Here is a 19,207-nt window from a genome sequence, read left to right as displayed (position 1 = left end):
CATACTTGGCAAAAGTTGAACTGATAGTTGCTGCCCTTCGAGATAAAATTAGACTATGCTGCTTAATCGAATTAAGCATTGAATAAATACAAAAACTGAAATTATGTAAATTCAAAAGACTTTTACAATCTACTGCCTCAGCATTTTTAACAATGAGAAAGTACTGAAATAAGTGACACCAATATTAAAGCAAAACCTTAATTTTGCTTTAATAATCTTTTTTTCTATCAAACCCTTTTTTTCTATTCGGTGGGTTTATATATATTCATATCTGAGATTCTTGAATTCTCCATTTTTTGGGAAATGTTTTAATTTTTTCATGTGTTGTTCCATTTAAATTGACGTCATTGTTTAAGACCTCCTTTCCATATCATTTTTATTTGCGACACACCATACAGACATACCAGTACTAACGTTTCCCCATTAACACATCTCCATTTTACATACGCCGTAGGTATGTTGTTTCCCTGTCGACTCGCTGTGCTTTTCTGTTTCTCATTCTCACACTATTTACTCTCCCTGTACTGCCTCATTTAATAAATTGATCCACCTTTCAGTCTATTTTATGATCTGCAAAATTAAGGGCAGGGTTTAGATCCCCATTTGGCTGGATCTATGTGTCCTTGATGCAGCATGCTAGGAAACTACTTTAAAGCATGTTGTGTTTAAATTGATATCATGATTTGATGACTTCAAATGACATAAATGTATTCAGAGCTGCAATTGAAATAATTCTTCTTTGTATTAAACTATTTATCTAATGCCCAAAGCCTCCAAGAAAATGTTACATAATCAAACATCAATTATTCGGTGACTATTCTGATGCAGGAATTTTATTATCCATTCACTGTTCACCAAATAATGTATTCTTTTTTTTTATTTAGGCTACCACGGCTTTGCAAATCACCCCACTGCCTCATCCAAATATACAGCTTTATTTAGCATTTCATGGCTTTCTGATATTTGGACCTTTTGGACAATGAAGATTGAAAGGCTCAATGCTGTTTCTTCCAATTATTCTTTTAAATTGAACTCAACATATATCTTTAGATGAATGGATGAACTATGATCCTTATCTTTACTAATCTGCAACCGAATGCTATGAATGATTATTTCATAGAAATTTGACTGCATGCACAGTTGAACTACTTCAAAGTCTGCTTGCCAAAAGCTCCATATTGGCACAAAGGCCTGGGCAATAGAAACATAATTCATTCTTATTCTGGAGCTGAAATAGTAGCTTGAGGACACTCACAAGTGAGGGTGCTTTTAGTCACATTCACACACATGAAAATGGCGCAATCTGCTGAATAAAATCCGGTAACTTTCTCACTTTCTTCCACCCCTGGGAGTTAGGATGTTAAAATGGATTTGAAAAGTATTTGAAACCATCGTCTAAAACACATAATATGTTCTGTTGTCAAGGAAACTAGATAGTTTGCTGCAGTGCAAGGAAATCCATATCTCAGGCTTCTTTATGAACTAACACCCATTAAATTTCATTTTATTTTCTCAGACGCTGTCTTTCTTGCATGTCACCATGTTTTTATGACATTTATTTTCTTTATGGTCTTACTTTGTTTAAGCATATTATTGGGTTTCACTGAAATGCATGCATTTTTTTATTAGGATGAAATGAAACAGTTAGATGTAACCCTGATGTCTGCTGTTAATTTTTTTTATAATCATAGCTGTGCCTTCACTGTGATCTTTACATAAATGCACATTTAAATTTGTTGTAATAAGGCTGATTCACTGACATCTTTCCTACTCTATAAAGACTATTCTCAATGCACCTACTGTCTAAAATTGCACAGGACTTTATTGTGTTATATACAAATGAAATTATTAGTCAGAATAATTTATCTGCAGATTCAGTATTTATCAAAGATCACAGGAAGGGAGTACAGACTGTACAATAGTGTTCTTATAAATCCTAAAGAACCCACATGACTCATGTTGGCCCCTCCCCATTTGACTCAACCCTGCCCACCATGCCACACCCCGCCCCTTAAGCCCTGCCCAAGGACCATATTGCTGCATTTAACTAGTGTCACCCTTCTCCCACACAGGTGAATCAGGTGCAGAGGAGTGGTCCCAGTGGAGCTCATGCTCTGTAACATGCGGTCAAGGGTCGCAGGTGCGAACAAGAACATGTGTCTCACCATACGGAACACACTGCATCGGCCCTTTAAGAGAATCAAGGGTTTGCAATAACACTGCCCCTTGTCCAGGTAGTGTTAGCCACAGATTCTTGAATATTAATGTTTTGATCATTTGTTGTTGAAAGGAGGAAATGTGTTGCTGTGTTTTAACAAACTTTTCAATGTGTCTATTTAAGAATGTATTATTATTGCAGTTAATCTAATGCTTTCTTTCTTTGTTGCTATTTTTTTAACTTTTTTTATATCATTATCACTTTTGTGTTTTCCATTTCATATAACTGTAAGACAATTCATCAGCATTGAAATGGTTTAAAGACATGTGGTTCTGCATGGTGCTTGGGGAGCAGTAGACACTGATATGTTGTCAGCTTCATTTCCTTGAAGGTCAGTCTTGCATTTTTAAAATAGCTTGGCAGCATTTCTTCAAACATGCTCTAAGGCATTTCTTCCTCAACCCGTGATGGCAGGGTAGATGAGTCACTGGCGGTCAGGTATCAGCATCAGATGCTTTTCTGACTGGTGATTGCAGCGCGCTAATGTTTGTCTGTCTGCGTCTGGTAGGAGAGCGGGTCGTTCTATGCAAGTCACCATTATCCATTCTTTGGATTGTTTACACAGACAAATATGTTGATTTAGAAATGAGATTCTGAACTCGTGTCTAGTCAAGTATTTGATGTCGCAGTAAAGGGTAGTGCTTCTGAGTCTGCATCATAAACTGTTAGGTAATTACGGCTGGTAGAAATACTGCAGCCTTTGAAAAAACTGATTTATGATGTGCTGTACTTCATTTTTAAATGTGGCATGTGCAAGTGGGAAGTGTGCTGTTTTCAAAAGGGTCACTCTCTGACTGTGCGTCGACATTAAGAGCTAGAAAGAGAATGAGTCATTTCAAAAGAACAGCTGCCTAAATACGGTCTTGGTGTGACTTCTCTATGACCATTTATATTTAGCTCAGACAGCATTGAAGTTCTTATTTCTCAAAAGCTACACAGCCCAATTGCAGGTATATGAATTAATTTGCATAGAGAATAATTATTAATTTAGGAAATTCATTATTGTGCTTGATTTATCTCAAGACCCTCAAGCTCACTGCTAATTGTGGATATGTAACCTTTTTCACATAATAATACAGAAACACTTTTGCGATAGAAATTTAAATTTTTAGCAAAATAAAAGTTTATAAAATGTCACTATACTTAATATCAAGTGTACTCTAGTCCTGCATTGTTGTTAAATTTCATTCCTTGAAATTGTTTCTCTTCAGTTATTAAAAACCTTGCAACAGAACTTGTCATCCTTAAAAATGCAGCTGACAGAACTTTGCTTAGTTACAGTAGCAAACTTGTATACAAAATTCCCACGTGGCATGGTGCCACATAAACAGAGTATAAATCTAATATCCGAAAGGCAGACAAATCGATTCACTCTCAAACTGTGAGTAGTATGCCAAGGTGGAAGGATGCCTCCAAAACAGAGTGCTTAAATTAAAGACACGTCACTTCCAGTCTAAAAGGAGCCGTACCTTACCTTCGTCACCATCGCTGAAAGCCTCGATATCATCTGTGAACAATGGATCAGGCGCTGCAGGCGCGTTGTTAGAAATGATGGGCCTCCTTACAAATTGTGATACTGCTCATCCAACACAATGCATCTGCCAAAATACAATAATGTTTCTGCTTTACCAAATATTACTTTCACCTGAGTTATCCCCTTTTCCAACCCAACCAACAGCACCTGTAGTTATCACTTTTTCTTCGCATTTGTTTCCGCATTATTTCTGCGGAAGGAAAGCAGCTCAGTTATATTTGACATTTCAACAGTAACATACTGAATTTACATATATACTTATTCCCCGGGTGTTTCACAGCTGCCCACTGCTCCAAATGCTTAAGATGAGTTAAATGCAGAGGTCAGATTTCATGTACCGCTATGAATATGACCAATGCGAACGCTCAGAACCAATACAAACTCAGGTTTATACTGCAGCACAGAGTTTAACGTGATGAGGTTGGTATCAGCATTCAATATTGTATCTTAGTTATTCAACCCAATATTACCTGTCCTGATTAAACCCTGCAGACTTATACAGCAAGATAAAACAATCCTGTGTATGATGCTCTTACTTGTCCTGGGGGCTTAACTTTCAAGATGGTTAGTCTGACTTCTTTAATTTAATCAATATCAATTATTTCTTAAAACACACATTTCACAATGTGTTGTTTGGTGGAGAGGAGGTAGAGGGTGGTTCTACATTTCAATGTTACGCTATGTATGGCACCAAAGTATTGTCTGTTTAACACCACAGATACATTGTATCAATCCAAACTGTCAAAAGCACATAAAAGAGCCATACCTTTGAACGTGGGTGGGATGTTTTCTCACAACAACTGTTGCTAGTTTATTTTATGATGTAAACAGTAAGCCACTTGATCGAGCATGTGCCGACACCGTCCTATTCTACAGGATGTGCTAATACAGCTGCATATTTATTTAAAATGCTCATGGCAGTGATATAAAATATGTCATACGTCAAGTTTTTAAAGATATCTGAGGCTGTGGCTGTTAGCAGGCAAGGATTCATGTTAGTTGCAGTTTTGACAATAATAAAAAGATAGAATAATTACAGCCTTATCTGTAATGCATTGCAACGCTTAAACATGCAATAACTCTTTTTAATTTTAATTTAGGAAAGAAACCATTGATACTGTAAATATTGTTTTGCCTCAAATGAACCTGCTGCTACCAATAAGATAACTTGGTTGGTATGCAAAATGTCATCTGTTGCACAGAAATTGGGCAATTAGCAAAAGCAGCAATAGCCTGCATGATAACAAAGCAAAAAAAAGGCAGTTGCCTCCAAAAACATTCATCAGCATAAAACAATGGGATTTTCAGTCAACAAAATATTGCATTATTGCCAACCTGATCTCAAAGACCACATTTAAAATAAGAAGAAAATTAATTGCTTCAGTGCTTCCAACACAAAACTCACAACCATAACATTAAGAATCAGTGCAAACAAAAGACAAATAAAAAATAAAGAGTAGAAGAAGTTCTATCTTCTAGTATTGATCAATTAGGAAAAACAATGATAAGACACCACCTCGAAAAGGTTAGAGACATTTTCTGTGGACACATGAAGCAATAACATCTGGTTAACTATAGTTACGAATATAGGGGACTATAAAAATGTAGAATGAAAACGTATTGCATAAGAAGAGAACAAGAAGTGCCATTGATCCTCGTTTTACATTGTTCGTAAGACTGATCCAAGGACAATATTATGCACAACAGGCTTAAACTGCAGCTTTAGGATAAGCATGGAAGGGATTGTATTTTTAGTGGAAACTGTCTCAAACAACTCTGTGGAAAGAAATATGACAGGCTGCAAGAAATACTAGGGAGGAAGGCTAACAAGTTAAAAAGGTAAAACATCACTGGAATGATATGAGTTAAATAGATTAAATCCCAGTTTACCACAAATTAATGAAAACATTCTTGGCAAAAATGAATTTGCTTTGTCCATCATCTTGTGCTGGTCCAAGAAGTTCACCTCTAACACAGAGTAGTATTGCTCATGGCTGTCCCTGTAAATCATGGCCACAGTTCAGAGAGAAATCCTATTGCATCACTGTTACAGTAGCTTTGGTGACTGTGTGCTTTGAACTCAAATTTTCAAAGTAAACTTTTCCGCCACCAAGGGACACTTAGCTAAGAGCATCAAAACAGCGCCTAGAGGTAGGAGCTGGGACAGACGGTAGCTCCGCATCATGGCGGACCATCAGCTTGATCCCAGGATCCAACGACTCTCCAACTGATCCTGGGATCCAACTATTATACTCCAGGAACTTTAATCCTCTCTACAAGCTACGCATAGTGACCCTTCTGAAGAGGAACCACCAATTCACTGTGGACCAAGTAGTCACATTCACAAGGTCTTATTAAATTGTCATCAACAGATGATATAACAAATCCAACAGATATATTGTGTGCACTATATTAAAAATAATTAAATGTATGTTGTGCCTCAGTCAATGCACACCTGAAAATGTCCAGACATGGCCACACCCACATCAGCCTATACTATTATATTGTATATCCCTGTAAGCCGTTGTACTGATTATAAAACTACAATTTGTACAATGCCACTAATGTACAATGTTTGTTGCGCTTATATCTTCAGTATACCAATACTGAAATAATTCCAGTGGGATTTGGGTTTTATACAATTTCCGTCCCCTTAAAGTTCATTTTGGTGCCTTTAAATTCCCTCAGTAAAGCACTTTATCGCTTGGATCAAGAGATGAGCAGTTGCTTGAGAAACCAATAACAGAGGTTACACTTTTACATTTTGAGTGTGGCCATCATTTGATATCACTGTGTTCATTTAGGAACACTGAAACTGCAGAGACAAGACAGTAGGTGTCTTAATTATGTCTGACTCTCAGATGCCCATATATCCCCCTCCAAAGAAAAGTCAATAGCAAATATCCTGTGCAGTTCCATAAAGACTCACCATCTGTTGACCCAGTTACACTTACAGGCAAACCAAGATGCAAGCGGAATAATGTGTTTTGCCAGCTAAAACTCGCTTAAAAGTTGCACTTTGATATGGAACACCTTTTTAAAAAAATAGCATATTCAAAATATGTATTTTGCTAAGCATCTAAGAGGAGGAGAATTACACATTTATCAATAGCATTTTATTTTGGTTAATGGTCTTAAAAATAATCTATAGTGTTCTTTAATAGAATTTGTAGGAACGCAAAGCATGCCAAAATAATCCTTTAAATTAAAGTTATACTAATACACGTTTTATTATTTTGATTGTAGTGGCAGTATCTCCAAAAATACCAAACATGCCTTTTGAAATATTTTAACATATATTGCTCTGGCGTATACATCTGATGAGGAAATACTATGAGACATTAATGAACACTTTTGATACATTTCAGGTTGGATTTGGGCTGTCTTGCCTGATATTTAGTGGCCATTTCCTTACCAATCATAACATGTGGGCAGTTATTTGGAGGTCTGGAACCAGGTTATAGGCTCTTACTGTGCTTATTTTGCATTGTCATGATAAGTATGTTGGTGTAACGACAGATTTTCACAACTATTGTCAGCGCACATTAACCTGAAGGTCCACAGCTATTACATAGTCAACAACTGTAACACTGTGCAGACCTGCTGCACCCTGAGAGTCAGGATTCGATTGTTGCTATTGTCTGTTGAAAACTGCCATGTGGAAGATTGACATAGTTATCATGGATTATACCGTTGCTGCTGTTTGAAGCTTTGTTAGTTGGGTAGCATTTATTATAGTTGCATTAAATCTGCAGAGGGGATTGAAGCTTGTGGCTGAGGCTGTGTGAAGCCCCAAAGTGTCTGTGTGCTCAGTGTTTCATTTACATCAGTTTTGTTGCACTTTTTTTAATTTTTTTTTAATTTCATTTTTGATGACAGTTTGTCATGGGCTTGTTTATGCTATAGCAGAAACAGAGACATTGATTAGGCCTGATGCCTTTTCTGTGCCCGCAGTACACGGTGTATGGGAGGAGTGGTCACCGTGGAGCCTGTGCTCATTCACATGTGGCCGAGGTCACCGCACTAGGACTAGGATGTGTGCCCCTCCCCAGCATGGAGGCAGGGCCTGTGACGGACCCGAGACCCAGACTAAGCTTTGCAACATAGCCCTATGCCCAGGTATCATCTGTCTGCTCTCTCAATCAAAAGAATAACAATAGTAATACTTGTCCATTAAGGCATGATGATGGGAGGAATGTAAAAGGTAAATGGTCATAAACTCATTTCAAAAGATCAATTATTGATAATGGTAACAGTTTACCGACGCACATCTAGTATCCCATAATCATACAGTACTGCAAAGGTGAGTGCATAGCTGAATGGAAGCCCGATTTGTGGTGCATTTTAGGTAAACATGCTTACACAATAATGCGGTTTAGTTGAGAGAGTCAATTCTGTAATACTGACATCAAAATCACTTAACCGCAATTGCCTGTGAATGTTAAGCAGATTAGTGATGATGAGTTTTTCCACACAGTGAATGTTAGCTTTGCTCTGGTAACAGACTCAGTGAAAACCACTCAATCCCAGATGCTCTCTCTCTGCCCAGACATGGAAAATGGAAGGCAGCTAACAAATAGATTCTGTAGTTTGCGCCTTTGGCATTAATACTCTAAATCTTTATGCGAGGGCATTCTACAAAAGCACTTATGTTTTATTATCCTTTTGCCTTTGGCTATGTTTTTGAAATTCTAAACCAGACTGGGAAAACAGCAGTACAATTCTCCAAAATAAACAACAACAAGTCATGTCATTTTTTGTTGTTGTCTGTTATTTGGCTTTCAATTTGAGAGAGAATAGCAATCTGAATATATCCTCCCATTTCTGTCTGCCCTCTTTTTTTCCCTTCACATGGGACATGCTTGTTGGGTTGTGGTTGGTGCCTCAGTGGACGGACAGTGGCAGGAGTGGAGCTCTTGGAGCGATTGCTCGGTGACCTGTGCCAATGGCACTCAGCAGAGGACCAGGCAGTGCTCAGCGGCCGCCCATGGGGGATCTGAGTGTCGCGGTCACTGGGCAGAAAGCAGAGAGTGCCATAATCCTGACTGCACAGGTAAAATCCTGAGCCTCTTAATTCTGTATCCGCTTTGATGTCTAAATTCAAAAATCATGATGATTTGAAATGGGGGGGGGGAAAGAGAGACAAAAAATGTCCCACATTGTTGCCGCGGTCATTACAACCACGAGTGCTAACATATATAAATGCAGCCTGATTTCACTCGTTCTGTGGCGTGAACACCTCTGCAGCAAGAAATGGAGCTATGTTGTAAGAATCAAGAATAATATTTAAGACCATGCTCTATCAATTGGATTTGTAAAATCCAGTTAGATATACTGTATGCCTTTCACATAATTCAGGGTTAGCTGTCCAAACTGTCTGTCAACATCATAGACGTATTAGAGGCTGAAAGATGTCAGCTTAGCGGTCTCCATCAGGCTTTGAATTGTCTGATCATATGAAGGTCTGGAGCACTCTCATAATCTCCTGATGTAATTTTCACTGCAGCAGCTAAAACATTTTTTTTTGTTCTGTAGTTCACGAGTATGTGTGTGGCGAAGAGATTCCTCTCAAATTTGTGAAAGTCAGTGGAAATGTTGTGTAACCACTGCCAGTCAACCTTACGCTCTCTTGGACCACTAAAATAGCACATGCTTGGGACCCCGTATTTCCAATTTGTGCTCATGATAATGATGATAATGAAGCAGATGATGCATTGTTCGCCTCACAGTGAAAGGAGGCTTTATACAATTCATTCATTTAATGAGGCCTACATATGTAGCACTTCGTACTTTGTTACTAAGACAGCACAGTCCATCCCTTCATTTAACAAGGGTGTTCATGACTGCTAGTGGCATTGCCTTGCTTTGTAGAACACAAAGAAAGAGTTCATTGCAAACCCAATAGGCTATGTCCTTCAGAAATTGTTAAATATATCTTTGAGTCATTTTGTGTGCTCAAAGGCAAAACAGGCATTCTTTGAAAAAAATGAAACAAAACAGAGTAAAGTAAAAAAAAACATAATGAAGGCCTGTGCAGGATTTGAATTAATTGTATGTGTTTCAAAAATTTAAAGTGTTTCTCTGGGAAACATGGGAGTTTTTTGAAACACATGAGCATGCATCTGTTTTATAAATCAGCTGCTCTGATGTTGAGCAGAGGGTTCAGTATCTAGTGGGATTTGATCAATGTCTTGCGGATAGTTTTAGCCAACAGGTCACAATGGTTTCTGTTTTGTTTTCTCCTCCGGAAGCAATCCGGACAGAGGTTAGTTGTAGGACACAAAATAGCTCTGCACGTGTAAAGGAGGGGGCAACTGGAGGTTAGAAAGAGAGTGGAGTGTGTTTCCTGCTCACAGGGCTTTGTACCTTTCCGTTCAGACAAGGGCATGTGATTTACAACACTGCTGAAGGGAAGCATCTGTTTTTGTGTCTAATGCACAATTTAACAGTGTTCGTTACAAGGGCATAAAACATGCTGCTGGTTTTGGAAACTTCAGCATAAATGCTATTTAATATTGGCAAAGTGAGGCGAATTATCACCTCTCACCGAGCAGCTTCTTTTAGTCATAAAACACACATTCTCCCGATTATTCATAGTAATCTCGTTCATTTTTGGAATATTACCAACAAACTGCATCTGCAAACTGAATGCATGGCTAGCAGAATAAATAAATGTAATCCAAAATCAATAACATACAAATAAAGCTTAAAATGGCACACGATAACATTTGCACACGGCGATGTATAATTGTGGTTGATTTTCTTTTTTCTTTTTGTTATGCCTCCGAGAATATCTGCGTCTAACCGAGGATGATTCTGTTGTAGCTAACGGACAGTGGAATCCTTGGGGTCCGTGGAGCGGCTGCTCGAAGTCCTGCGACGGTGGATGGCAGAGGCGAGTGCGGGTGTGTCAGGGGGCGGCGGTGACTGGGCAGCAGTGTGATGGCACTGGAGAGGAAGTCAGAAAGTGCAGTGACCAGCGCTGTCCAGGTGAGCCAAAGGATTATAAGACTTACATCTCTGCTACGTGAATTATTATTATTATTATTATTATTATTATTATTATTATTATTATTATTATTATTATGTCGCACCAACACACAAAAGTTGTGATTATAGGAGAGGGTACATTTTATTACAATACTAAATGTCCTCCTCATATTCACCAACACTATACAGATGTCATCACCTATATTTAAATAACTCCTTGTGTGTAATATGAAGAAATCGTTGCATCATATTGGAAATCCTTAAAAAAGCTCTTTGCATCAAGTCACACTCGTACCACTTTGCTTTTAAGCGCCGTATGAGATTTGTCCGGAGGACTATGCAGTATCAATGGTGTGGAGACGGACGCCTTCAGGAGAACTGGCCTTTAATAGATGCCCACCCAATGCCACAGGTAAGAACATGAGCAATATCTTTATTCTTTAAACTAAAAACTCTTTGTGACCCATCCTGTGGCAGTTAAACAACAAGAGTAGTTTGCTCATTAAAGGCAACAAAGTGATGGAAAACATTTGAATATGTATGCTGTGGATTCAGCCTAAACTTGTCATTGATTGACCTAAAGTTGGCTCATTTTGGCGTAATGGCTGTTTAAATCACTCCAAATGCAACTGTCTCTCTACAATGGTAAATTTACATTGACATTTTACACTAATGTTATAGTGTCAGTGTTTGACTGCACATCACAATGCTACTAATTATGCTACATTATGAGGAATGATGCTAGATTCCTGCCACCATAGCAAGCTGTCTTTTCAATAATACTTTTACTTTTTAAAGCTGCCCGACTAATCTTCGCTGAAAAAAATGACAAAAACGTCACGATAAGGATATAAACTATATCTGGTGGCAAAATGGTGTTTCTCTGTCCGCAGAGAAGGCTCATATCCTTTCATCTAATTTCCACATGCAGTGATGTAACTCATGGCTACACCCATGTGAATGGAAAACAACATGTTAACTGTGATTCTGAGAGAGAGAAAAGAAAAGCACACAGAGGTCTGTTTTCAGACATTAAGCAGATGCGTTAATATGAGCACGGAGGGAAGAGAGCGTTAGAGCAGAGGGTGTGAGTTCTCCAACAGAGTGAGACTAACACGCAGTTCTTGAAAAGAAAGAAGAGAGGGGGGGTGAAAAACAAGGCAACCCCCGTTGAAGCTGCTTTTTTGCTTTTGTTCTTGTTGAAGGTCAGTTTGCTGGCAAACAGACAGAACAAAGAAGCGCTGCTGGGTGCTAAAGTTACAGGTTGATTTGACACGCTGAGCTGTCTTAAAAGATTTAAACAATCAAAGGTGTTTCGGAGTCGACATCTCTTCCCTGTGAAATAGCTAAATGGCAAACTAGATGTAGCAGCAAACATGCTGTCATTCGCATATTCGTAGCACCTGCGGCAAAGTTACGCAGAGAGGGATTTACTAGCATGACATTAGCTATCTGGCTTGACATTAGTTTTTATGGCTAATAACTGTTGGCACCATACAAAGATATTTCCAGCTTGCCGTGAGGGCCTTTTTTTTCTTTTTCTTTCTCTCTCTACAATGTTGTTGGAAATGTAACACCTCGGCTGATTAAGAATTTAATTTACATCAAGAAGTGTAATTAATGTATATGCCAGATCCAGGCCAGTCAGTCAGTCAGGGTGAGACAGTTGGCGCCTACTATCACAACAATTCGCACACAGGGTGCCGCTCCACTTTACTAGAGAACGAGGACCTGTAATTATTGCCCACAAGAAGAGCAGTGTCATGATAAAAGGGTAAAATAACACACATATTTCATGTTCAAGCACAGTGCATCTCCCCTCAAAGCCGGCACTGACCACTGGGAGAGAACGGGAACAGTTCAGGTCAGGTCAAGTTTAATTGTAAAGCCAATAATTATAGTTCCAGTGTCAGCGGGTTTCACAAAGCACACATTATGAACCTATAGATTAAAACAACACCTCCCATCCTTTGACCTGTCATTAGATCAGAGTCAGACCCACAATACTCTTAATGTGGAAAATGCGAGAACGAACCAGAACGCTTCCTCCTTCCAGGAGAGCCAGACATGTGATGGCTACTGAGAGCAGGTAAACAAAGATAAAATATAGATCAGAAAAGGCAACGTAGCAAGATATGCAACATGCAGTAAGACAGCTTGGTTGAAGGGTCCAAATATTGTTGGGGGGGGTCATCCGAGTCTACTCAGCCGTAGTCACTGCCGTCATCAAGGTCACCATAGGAACAACACCCGGTGCAGAGGCGTCAGCACCGCCTCGGTCATCATGGATGACAACTGCCACTAGAGGTGAGGAGGCAGAACAAGTCGGGACGAGACACACACAGACATCAGGCAGATGAATTAGTTTACTTTGTATCACCTAAACAAAGATTCATACATTGGGAAACACAAAAACTACTACAAGTGAGCTATGTGCTTTAGTAGAGCTGAAGAGACTGTTTCCTAGCTGTGACAACACATCCTGGAGTTGGACTCTTTATAAGTATCAAGGCTAAAGCGAAACTGCCGTTTCTGATTTTCTTTTTAATACTGCACAGAAGTCCTGTTCCTTTCCTTTGCTCTTTTTTTTTTACAGTGCTGTACATGATACAATTTAAGTAAATAACTAGTATGTTTGGATATTTGCTAAACATCAAATATGCTGAATACCATTAGTGAAATATAATCCAGGTCTATTTAGGCTTCATATTTTACATGCATTCCTTTCCCTACCTGCAGTTACACGTTACCCTGCAGAAGAGATTTTGCACGTAAACGTTATTGTGCTCTTATTCATTTGGATGTCTAATGAGAGCCCTGAATCTCAATTATCCATTAAGGTGTGAGTCAGCCAACTGAGAAGCAGCAATTAAAGCAACAGAACCGCAAGCTATTAAATAAACACCACACAGGTTAATGCGGAGAAAAATGATCATGTGCTCAAACGCAAGACATCATCCTTTAGAATGAATGAGACAATTGTATGTGTGATATTTAACTCACATGTTTAAATGTACGGTTCCTTTTCCTAAAAAAATTTAGGATTGTTTCAATCACAGCATAATATTCAACACACTAAGTGTATAAAAATCCCCCTCAGAGAGTGCTTTTAGACACATCTTATCTGTAACTCCTTCGGCAGTAAACATCGTTTTAACCTCCCGTCTGAGGGAGGATTGTTTGGACAGCAACAGGTCACTGCCTCAGTGCAGTGCAGCCTTGCTTTTTAATCAAGCACATCTCGACCGACCAATATTTCATACTCGACTTACTCTCCATACATCACTGATGATGCGAGGACAGATGACAGATTGGTGCAGAATCACAGCAAAAGCCAAATTGCTCTTCATCTGACCTTGTTTGATCCCACTGGCAGTTTGATCCAAGGAGAGATCCAGTTTTAAATAAGAGAAAAATATATGTATTTACCAAATGCAGATATAAAGTTAAGTTAAAAAAAAAATGTTGTACTGTTTTAACTGTCCATCCCTACCTCAGCAATGCATATCACATGACCACTTGGCAGTAGGTATTCCTTTTCTTCGTTGTGTTTTCTCGTGCTGCTAAATTAACATTAAAATGACAAAATACAGTATAACAGTGAAATAAAAGCAGACTACAGGTGATCAAGCATCGTTTGAAAGCCGTCCCATAGCTTTTGATTGAATCTCATCTTTGAATTCTATACACAAACAAGATTCTCATTTGTCATTTCAGGAACTTGACCTCTTATTGCTTTGTGTCTTCTTTGGTAATTCCAACTTCAAGCGCAGTCTTTCTCAGTTCACAATGACCTTTAGGAATGTCAGAGCCAAATCCTAATTTCTAGGTATAGCCAGTTTGCATGAAACACACAGTGTGAGGGCTTAAAAGATCATTGGATATCAATGTGAAAATATTCTATTGTGTGTTGGCGTCCTTACCAATAGAAGTCTGGGGGGGGGGGGGGGGGGGGGTGCGTTGTAAAGCTGTAGGCCTCTCCTGCTGCTCTCTGGGCTGTCTCATAGCGCTGCATGGGTGGTCCCAGGATATAGCGATGTTCGGTGTGCACTCATGGCTTCAGTGCATATCACTAGGTAGGAGCTGTGGAAAGGGTGGGCGTAGGAGGTGTGGTTTTGATCTCTCTCTGTCTGCGTGTGTCAGTGTGTGCAAGACACAGAGAGAGAAAGAACAAGAGATAGCGAAGCACAGGTGCCAGGGGAAATGTTTTGTACTGTGGGAGTTTTCCTCAGGATGTCAGGCACCTGTGTTGGAGCGGTGGGGTGATGTGTGAAGTGCACTCCACTGGGTCGACAGCAGGGAAGGTGTGATGTTGGACCCCTATGCAGGATGTGTACGACGATGTGGGTGGATACTGGGTGGTTCTGCTATTTCGGAATCACTGTTTAAATGCCTGACAGCTATCACAGTTGAGCTGCTGCATGCTTGAATAAGTCACTGTAAGTTGTATTAACACAGCACACAGTGTATTTATTCAAAGCCATGGGGATGTGTCTGCCGCTCAGAATTCAAAACCAGTCCTGTTCAAATACTGCAGCCCTTTCCCTCCAGAAACGTTCCCTCCTTCTATTATGTGCCTCGACTCCACTGCAAAAGGTAATGGGTGATATCACATGACGATGGTGTGTGATAGGCAACAGCAGTTGAGAAAAGAGGGGAAGATAAGTCTCTCTTTTTTTATGACTTTTTTTCCTCTTCCTGTATCCAACACTCTCCACTACACCACTTCCATCTGCCTTTTGCCTCTCCTTTGGTCTTAATCCCATAAATCCCCCCTCCCCCTTCTCCACTCTCTACGTCTGCATCCCCATCTCCCTCTCATCACTCCTTCCTTCGCTCCTTCTCCTCTCCAACTTTGTCCCTATCTTTTCCCCCTCTACAGGCACCACTAGTCGACGCTGCTCTTTGGATCGCCGTGGTATGGCCTTCTGGGAGCAGCCCAGCTATGCTCGATGCATAACAAATGAATTCAGATACCTGCAGCAATCAGTAGGTGCAAAGTCAGCTCCCTCTCACTGCCTCTGTTTCCAATGCATCATAAATTACGTCTCCAGTGTGTTGCCCATCCCCCTCATTCCCATCACACCGTAGCCAAAGATTAACCACTTTCAAAGGATGAGCAAATTAAAACATGATTTTGCAATTTTTCTCTTTGTAATAAATCCTCACAGTCAAGTTCTGTTAAACTATTTGATTTATAGTTTTGGGCATGTTGTCATCCACGTTTGTCTTGTTGCTTCAGCTTGTTGTTCTTTTGCACTCATTTTCCACTCTTGCTCTGCACGGCATTTTTACTAACATCAACTACAATACATTTTTGTTTTGGACCATCAAGAAACCGGATAACAAAGATGTGGAAACTGAGTGAATAGTGACTTTCTTCTTTTCTATAGAATCACTTATTCACCAACATATCCTGGTGTGAACTCTATCCCTTTCATCCTTTTTCATCTCATGAGACATCTGGATCAGAGAGAGATTTTTTTATTTATTTAAGTCCGGGGGCTTTATCAAATAACATTTATTTTTGCTTTTTTCTGGAAACACAACAACATTTCCACTAGAATAAGTAATTGTGAAAACCCTCAATCACTGTTAAATGAATAAAATAATTCAGAAGAGCTCAGATAGCACATAAAGCCCTGCACCTGGGAACCTGCATATATGGACATAAACCCTGTGCAATGATGTGAAATGTCATTTAACTGTGCAATTTCTGCCTAAATGTGTGTCTTCTGCTCCAGTTAACTCTTTTATTCATATTGGCTCATTTCAAAACATCCGAGAGGCAGAATACATTTCGTCCTGCCTTAGATATAAGTGTCACATTAAGGGCCTTAGAGATGGAGTCTTTCTTTCTGATTTGTTGCACTCCATTTAGTCCAAATGTAGAGTTTAGTGTGTGTCTCTGGAAACCCTGCAGAGGAAACAGATGCCCCAAGTCTTGTCCTCTCCTGTTTTTGGAGGTTCAGGGGCACCTTGCTAAGGGCCAGAGGATGCTGGCCGGGGATGGGATGTCCCAGGTCACCAAAAACCTGCTGGACCTCACTCAGAGGAGGAACTTCTATGCTGGTGACCTGCTGTCTTCTGTGGAGATCCTTCGCAATGTGACTGAGACCTTCAAGAGAGCCAGTTATGAGCCATCTTCAGATGATGTGCAAGTAAGTGGACAATCGGTTTATTTGAACACAAAGACATGGATCTGTTTGACATGTATTCATAACCTACAGCAAGGTGGCTTACACATGTGTCTCTTGTGACAACATAATCAACTGGATAAAGGCAATGTTTGGTGCTGCAAACATGTAATATATGAGATGTTTTTTTTAACATGTCTGAATTCACACAAAGTCTGACAAACGCACCGCACGGCTCCATTGTATCAAGAGATGTCCTCCCCATCCTGAGCTGTTTCATCTCATCATGTAGGGGTTGACTGCAGTCTTGATCCTCCTTATGTCAATAGGATGATGGAGATTATAGCTAAAGCTCCACCTCCATCACCAATAACAGTTTATATCCCCGGAGCCGTGTCATTTTCAAAGACACCCTTCTCAGGCCTCTTTGTGCTGCCCTGCGTGCCAGTTTCAATGTGTGCGGCTCATGCTGTGTTTTAGAGGGAGCTAAACTGGAAGGGAATAGATGCTCTTATAACAGCAACGCAGGCTTTGGATATTGTATGTGTGCTAATGATAAACCTAATTCTCTATTGTGGTTTTTTAATGTTATTTTGTTTTGTTGTTTTTCCTCTGCAAAGAGACAAAAGTAATCATACTCGAACATATTTAAGTTATGAGTCGTTCCCCAACAGTAATTTTCTGTACGGGAGTAGACATAATGTATTCTTTAAAACTGTGAAAGTTCAGTTAGTTCCATAATATAACACAGTACTGTTTCCACTGACTAATATCAGAGGAAACTGATATCAATATCAATATATTTAAGATGATTTTGAACATCACAACATACCCATGATGTTGGATGTTGTACTGTAAAAAACAAACAACCAAGACATATAACATTAATGATGTCAGTGTTACTGATTCTAGATTTGATCATCAGCTGAATGTAATCGGTCTTAATTGGCTCTCAGCTTGTACTTCAGGTTAAAATGCAGATAATTGGATCACCAAAATGTTAAACTTGGTCAATTATTCATGTCCAAAGCACACTGGTATTTCGACTACAAAATGTCACATGTATCAACAGTTTCCACTGGATATGAGATGTTCGGTCTGATGCTAATATTCTACAGAAATAAAATCCAAATGTCCCAGTTATGGACGGGCAAACATAAGACCCATTCACCCATTTTCCCACCATAGAAAATCTATGAGATGAGGAAAGCATCCTGTCTCTGGTTATTATGAGAGCTCGATAGAGTGTGTGGGCAGACAGGAGAGCAGGCAGCCAGCCCATCCCTACCGCGTGTCTCTGAGCTAATGCAGTGTTAAAGTGGGCACATTACCACCAGAGGGAGCATAAGCATTCAAGTAGAAAACAAGATAGCCTGTGTCAAGAGAGAGAGAGAGAGAGCCACTCCCTCAGGCACATTGTAGACCAGACACAATAACAAGGCTAAAGATCAGACAGGGGTCCTATTACTACTGCAGGCATGCACCCCAAGCAGCCCCTGCTGCAGAAGAAGACAATTCACACAGCTGCTCAAACATTCCCTTTCATCTTCCTTTCTGATTGCAGCTTCTCTCCTCTCTCACATTAAGTGTCTGCAGCAAGCTGCAGGAGGTTTGAGGTATATTTTAGCCAGAGCTAATGCACACATTCCATATTCTCTCTGGTTCAGCATGATGGTTTCAGTGTCAAATGTCCTGGGGCAATTGAGCTCCGCAGCAACGTCATTATTCCCTGATAGAAGTCCCTTGATAAATGTCAGTTTATTATCCATAACAGTTCTCTTTGAGTGCATAGTGTTTATGTGTCATGATTTCAAAAAGCATCTAGCTGCTGTGCCTGTAATACTTCTGCGTGGGTGTGTTACATATTTTCCCTTTCATCATTTCCACAGAACTTCTTTCAAATCATCAGCAACCTCTTGGAGGAGGAAAATAAGGAGAAGTGGGAAGACGCGCAAAAGGTAAGCAAGCACGTTGCTGTACACTTAAATAATTCAGTTTGCTGCAAGAATGCTGTTTGTCTCAAAATAATCTGCCCAAAGCTTCATTGCTGTTGCTCCTTTTGAACAGCAGAGATAAAGAAAAGTCAGGTTCATGTCGAGAGGATGTTTTATTACATATATCTGGCCTCATTTAGAAAAAGACAGTTCCTCAGAGCTCCACTTGGGGGCAGTAGCACTGCCACAGTGATTGTCCAACCATGAGCACTGCAGGACTGCACACACACATTGTTTTACCCAGCTGATACAGATCTCTGCAACCAGTGTGATTAGACCATTACTTCAGTTGAATTTGAACTGAGATCAAACAGTGTTGATGTTTTATTGTTTG

General features: G+C 39.7%; 1 protein-coding gene across 1 annotated transcript in view; it reads left to right on the top strand.

Moving 5' to 3' along the window:
- The window catches only part of adgrb3 (adhesion G protein-coupled receptor B3), a 102,090-nt gene that overhangs the window by 43,906 nt on the left and 38,977 nt on the right, over positions 1-19,207 (top strand). The window contains exons 3-10 of the mRNA XM_034551243.1: positions 2,073-2,234; positions 7,707-7,871; positions 8,641-8,805; positions 10,578-10,742; positions 11,053-11,154; positions 15,625-15,731; positions 16,709-16,903; positions 18,769-18,837. Coding sequence (XP_034407134.1) covers positions 2,073-2,234; positions 7,707-7,871; positions 8,641-8,805; positions 10,578-10,742; positions 11,053-11,154; positions 15,625-15,731; positions 16,709-16,903; positions 18,769-18,837 — 1,130 coding nt within the window. The remainder of the gene's footprint in view (positions 1-2,072; positions 2,235-7,706; positions 7,872-8,640; positions 8,806-10,577; positions 10,743-11,052; positions 11,155-15,624; positions 15,732-16,708; positions 16,904-18,768; positions 18,838-19,207) is intronic.

Source organism: Cyclopterus lumpus, chromosome 15 (genome assembly GCF_009769545.1).
Source record: "Cyclopterus lumpus isolate fCycLum1 chromosome 15, fCycLum1.pri, whole genome shotgun sequence".
Lineage (NCBI taxonomy): Eukaryota > Metazoa > Chordata > Actinopteri > Perciformes > Cyclopteridae > Cyclopterus > Cyclopterus lumpus.
The sequence above is the reverse complement of the archived record's forward strand: the minus strand, read 5'-3'. Positions and strand labels throughout refer to the sequence as shown.